Source organism: Poecilia reticulata, unplaced genomic scaffold (genome assembly GCF_000633615.1).
Source record: "Poecilia reticulata strain Guanapo unplaced genomic scaffold, Guppy_female_1.0+MT scaffold_221, whole genome shotgun sequence".
Lineage (NCBI taxonomy): Eukaryota > Metazoa > Chordata > Actinopteri > Cyprinodontiformes > Poeciliidae > Poecilia > Poecilia reticulata.
Genome location: NW_007615024.1, coordinates 128,086 through 134,094, shown reverse-complemented (window position 1 = coordinate 134,094; position 6,009 = coordinate 128,086). Strand labels below are relative to the sequence as shown.

The 6,009-nt window shown below is 37.4% G+C and overlaps 1 protein-coding gene across 1 annotated transcript; it reads left to right on the top strand.

Moving 5' to 3' along the window:
• Positions 1-934: 934 nt before the first annotated feature.
• LOC103460274 (putative transcription factor ovo-like protein 3) lies at positions 935-5,529 on the top strand. The gene is made up of 4 exons (XM_008402381.1): positions 935-1,105; positions 1,208-1,428; positions 3,740-3,929; positions 5,170-5,529. Exons 1-4 carry the CDS (start codon positions 1,006-1,008, stop codon positions 5,490-5,492), a joined length of 834 nt encoding a protein of 277 aa, XP_008400603.1. The 5' UTR covers positions 935-1,005; the 3' UTR covers positions 5,493-5,529.
• Positions 5,530-6,009: the final 480 nt, after the last annotated feature.

Sequence of the window (6,009 nt, the reverse complement as noted above, 5' to 3'; positions counted from 1 at the left end):
AAACTGGTGGGTTTGGTACCTCAAAAAAGGTTAGGAACCACTGATCTAGAGTCAGCACACAGCTTAAGTTATTACAGCTAGAAACCAGGAAAAGGAAAGTCTTACAATCTAAAAAAATCAGCTTTCTCCTTCCACATGTCGATGTTCTCCTGGGCAAGGCACTGAAGCTCCAAGTTGGCCATCGATCTCAGTCTCGGTGTACGAATGTGTGTGCTTGTGAGTTGACTATGTGAATGTGGCTCTAGCCTAAAGCTCTTTGAGTGGTAAACTCAGTCCATTTAGAATTCTCATATTAATATGAAGAGTATTTCCATGAAGTGATTCATTCCTGGATATGTATTCTTGTTAATAGAAATTGATTGTTCACAATTAATCTGTGCACCTGTTTTAGTTGAACAGGTGCACAGCATTTGATAGTAATCTAAATTACTGTCAGGCCCTTTCTTGAGTCACCTCAAGTGATCAAATCATGATTGTAAAAAAGGTCTAACTCCTCTCTTAGCCACTTACAATATCCACTAGACATTTATCATGAGAAAAATCTGATTTACTTGTCAGTTAAGATTGTGGCTTCACTGTGTTTGAACTCCTGTTACTTAGACCGTGCCCTTCCTCTGAGACCAGGGCTTAGTCCAGAACTTCAATTTGCATGTCAAAAGCTACTTGAATGAGAAGCTCCCCGGATACTCAGTACCTGACATGCAAATCCGTTGGAGGACCGGTTAAAATGGCGGATATGCACAGTCATCACAGGTGTATGACTGTCTACACAGAAAGTCTGCAACAGCCTCCCACACCCACCACTGCCATTCTCTCTCCACCACTCTGTCCGGAGAGAATGCAAATTTTTCCTGTGATTTTACTGGGATGTTTCACTTGCAGATTGTCTAGGAATAAAACTGTAGTTGTGAAGGAGGATATATATGTTAGTGAGTAACAGATCTCATCAGCTGTTTCAGTTTTCAACATCAGAGTGTACATTTTAAGAACAAACGAAAGCAAGAAATGCCAAGATCTTTTCTTGTGAAGAAAAAGCGCAGTGCCTGCGGTGCATGGCAATGGAAAGAACCAGAACAGCATCAATGGAAAGAGGACAATACTATACGTAAGATGCATATATTTTTGTTCTGATTTTATTGCAGTATGGATTCAACTTGGCTCAGCTGTTTAATTCTAAACAAATGTTTTCTTAAATTGTATTTTTCAGTGACAGAAAATACTATGGAGAGGATAATATTCAATCATGACATCCAACAGCCCTGCGCAGGGAATCACTTAGAACAGATTGTAGGACGTGGGACAACAGTGGAAGTTAGAGTCCCAGTATCTTCCACAGGATCAGGGGACCAAGGATCAGAAATCAGAAGCTGGTCAAAAAGGGGGCCTTTCGGTTTTCCAGCCACATTAGCTTCCGTCAGCAGAGCAAAGGTATTGTCAGTTTTATTATTTAACCCTCCTGTTGTCCTCATTTTCTGTGTATAGGGAAAACACATACAAAACTCGGTCATTTTGACCCGAGGACAACTTAAACCAACTTTTTTTATTACCCTCACTGTGTTAAGAATGTTGTCCTAACTAGCAACAAATTGAATAAAAACCTTTTGTTATTGAAAATACATGAGAATGCACATTAAGAGGGAAAAAAAATCTGAATATATCAAAAAGGTTTTTTGATATCCAAGTCAAATTTAAATGTGACAAAGGAACTAATCCCCAATTTAGCACTCTTGAAGTTAAGGACAAACTACCACATTTATCAAATTATCAAAATTCAATTGAAATTTCTCAGATTCAGATTCATTTACAAGCTCCGTCACGTCAACTAAATCACATTGAAGTTCAATGTGATACTTTATACAAAAAAACTAGCTTTGTTTTAGCACATTAACTGATCAAACTTCATGTAAATTAAAAAGTCTGTGCTGTTATTTACATATAAGATGGTCAGAGGAACACAGGCTCATGCCAGCAAGCTGGAGAAAGCTCATTTACATGCAAAACCAGCATGGAGGCACAAGTCAGTGTAAGGTTTTGGTTTTGAGGATTAGGAGTTTCGTTTTTTATTCTTACAAAACTTGAAAGTGTGTAAGAAAGAGATCCAATTCATTAGGACAGTGTATAATTTTTAGCACTATTTAGAAGCCAGCAGCACTACAACATTTTTTAGATTTAATTAAATGCAACTAGGAAGAAGAAAACACTGAAAACCAACATGTTGCATCTACTAAGGTTTTTTAGTTTACAGCACAAAATTAACATGACCAGAAAAAAGTTGATGAAACAGTGACTTTACTAGTAATTAAAAACCACTGGCATTTACATACCAAGCTCCTATTTATTTAGAAGCTTAATAACTCTCCCAGAGAATGTCCCATGCAGATAAAAAAAATTCTTACAACTCCACAGCTGTTTGGCATCATGCTAAACAAGGTCATGCTAAGAGAAGGTTGGCAGAGGCTGCAAAAGACTTAAGACTGTGGCAGAATTTCATAATTCAGCCATGCCATGCAGCCAGCAAAACAGGGGAGATCAAAGTATTTTCTGTTCATGTTGTATAATGGCCCAGTCAAAGTCCAGACATAAAGTACATCCAAGTGAGAATCTTTGGCCAGACTTGAAACATTACAGGTGGTCACATTTGCTCTCTCACAAAAATGTATGTGAACACGTATGGCTTTTTTTCCTACTTAATGTGTTGGCCTATCACAAAATTAGCATAGATACAACATTTACAATAATGTTGTAACCTGACTAAATTCAAATTTGTCAGGTTACTAAAACATTGCAGGGTTTCCCCCAGAAAACTTGCTAAGCCCAGTGGTCGGGGCATTGAGGCGGTCCACCTTGGGTTTTGTATTAAAGATGTTATGTTGACAGGAAATGTAAAAATATTACTCGGTAATTATATTGTCAGTGAAATGCTATTTAAACCCACAATTCTAGTCTTAAAAGCAACAAATAAAAAATTACAATTAAAATGAATATCAATTATTTGAACTTCTGTTGAATCCAAATTAAGTCAGCGGCTCCATGAGGCCCCCCCCCGCCCCCCAGTGCTTTAGGGCCCCATAAATGCTAATATTTTAACACAGATCACAGATATATAAATGTAACATTTGATTATTGAGAATATCAATACTGCTAAATTTGATTAAATGATTTCAGCATACATACCTAAGATATTTTAAATAGTTTAACATTTAAATGCAAGATTTTAAGGAGCTGGCAAGTTTACTTTGTAAAAGTTCAAAGAACAATATTCATAGTTAGATTACGGTATTTTGTTATGACATCGACAATCTAATGCTATGAGTTTAATCTGTGAGTTTGAGCTCTGTTCACAAATATAAATGAGTAAACCGCAATTATAACTTATGGCTTTTTAGGTTGGCCAACTAAACTACTGCCCCTCTCTCAGATTTCACTAAATCTAACAAAGAAGCTGTTAGAGATGTTGATGTTTTCAGCAGCAAGAAGGGCCCCCAAGTCAAACTTTGCTCAAGGTCTCATACAGCCTTGGACAGGTGTTTCTAAATACATTGACTATAAACCTATCTTCTATAAATCCATATTTTATGAATAAATCTGCTCCGCCAGTGAAACGCTCAGAGAACAGAGACCCTTGCAATCACTGTACAGTAAAGCTCAATGGAATGTAGTTCCAATTCTTCGTAATAACAGGAAATGAATCCTGTAAAATTCTGTTATCAACTTTCTTAAATTAGTGTTTCTCTTGCAGGCCCGCCCTCGCAGTACGCCTGTTTCGGGTGATTTTGGGTGCTCACTGTGCCACAAAATCTTTCCCCTGCAGCGCATGTTGACACGCCACCTCAAATGCCACAGTCTTGTAAAGAGACACCCCTGTCGATTCTGTGGCAAAGGATTCAATGACACCTTTGACCTCAAAAGGCACATGCGAACACACACAGGTTAGAGATTTCAATTGCTTATATAAAAATAATTTATATTCTCTTCACACAGAATGAGAAAATATGTAGGAAAGAAAAAAAAGGTTCATCATCTGGAGTTCACAGCTTCAAATAACGATGGAATAGAAGACCAATTAAAGAAAAAAGTTATATTAAATCATTCAGATTTTGTAACATTTGTTGTATTGGTCAATTTTCCTTTTTGTGATGAAGTGAAAGGGATGAAGCTTGAACAAATGCTGATAATTTAATCCTTGCTCAATGCAGTTTTAGTTTTTTAACTTCAGACTTTGCTCACCTCTCCTCATCAAAGAGGGAGTTTATGTGCAACATCAAATTCTTGGGCATCCACATGATCTCTGACCTGTCTTGGTCACACAACATGTCTTTTCTGGAGAAGAAGGACCAACAAAGGCTCTTCTTCTTCAGGAAAGTGCTGAACTCTACCTTCAGATGCTCAGAAACTTTAACAGAGCTGTGATTGAGAACATCCTCTTCCTCAGTATGACTGTGTGATATAGCAGCTCCAAAATTACCCAGCTGATTATGGGTGTCAGCTCCCAGGCCTGGATTTGGTAAATGTTAGCAGACTGCAAAGGAAGGCCAGTGGTATTGCTGCTGATTCCACACTAGACACAAAGTTCTTATACAACTGCCATCCAGGAAATGAGGAAGGCATATAAAGACCATAACCAGCCAGCTGAGGGAGAGGTTTTGAGCAAATTCATGTGTGCTGGCCAGGGGATGGAGGAAAAGTTGCAAGCCTGGAATTTGTTAAATCTGGACACTGTTCTAAGTTAACTAAGATGCAACTTTTTTTCCCCTGTGAATGCCAAGATAAATCACATTATTGAAACTCTATATTATAGATCTTTGCTGCAATATGTCTATCTGACCTTTTTGGGGGAAAATTCACAAGTTAACTTTGTGAAAAAGTTATGCACAAACTACATTTGAATATCAAGGTCAAGAACTTTTTCAAATTATTACAGCTTTTTTTCTGAATTAGATGCTTTAGTCCTCTGTGATATGGAATCCATTCATTGTTGGTAATGTTTCCAGGAATCATTGTAGTATCTTCTATAGTCCACAGTGTGCATTGATAAACCTCAGATTCAGGAGGACAAATATTTTATGACCTAGCTTACTGCCAAAATGTAACTGATTGAGAAAAGATTTAACAACAACCACAGGTGACAGTACTACTATGTTTTGTTTTTTACTTTCCTCCCTCCTGCAGGTATCCGTCCCTACAAATGTGAGCTGTGTGAGAAAGCTTTCACACAACGTTGCTCTCTGGAGTCCCATATGAGAAAGATTCACGGTGTTCACCAGCACTATGCCTACCGGCAGAGACGCTCTAAGATCTTTGTATGTGAGGACTGTGGCTATACCTCAAGCCGGCCTGATGAGTACTTCCTTCATGTGAGGCAACATCATCCAACCAGTCCTGCACTCCGTCGCTACTATCGCAGACACGCCCATGAGAACAGCTCACTTTCGTCAGCAAATTCTAAACTCAACCCTTATCTCTTGTACTCAGCCCAAACATATTACATGTAGAGTTCATTGTACTTCTTGAGTCATGTGAAAACCAATATTTAAGCTGCATTTATTTCAAGGTATTTCACTGTCATTCATTAAGAAATACTGGATTGGATTAAATCTTTCATTTTGCAGCATCTATTTCCTTTAATATTAAACATTCTTTGGTGTTAACAATCATGCTATGCTTTGAGTCGATATTTTGTGTCAAAAATTGAAAAAAAGATGTCCTACAAATACCAGTTATTTTACTCAATTATAACTCTTTTCTTTCTTGAACAAATAGTTTTAAGGTATTTGAGGATAAACTGAACCTTATCTTCCCCTGCTTGATAGTCTAAACATTAAAGTAAAAAATCAGAAGCAAAGTCAATTAAGTACTAGATAACTATTGATATGAGGTAAGGTATAGATTAGTGGTGTGGAGTAAATTATACAATTAATACATATGTTTTATGTACTTACATTGGTAACAAACAAATACATTTGTAACAACATTGGTGTGCTAGTTGGCCTTTACTGCTGTTCTGAAAAT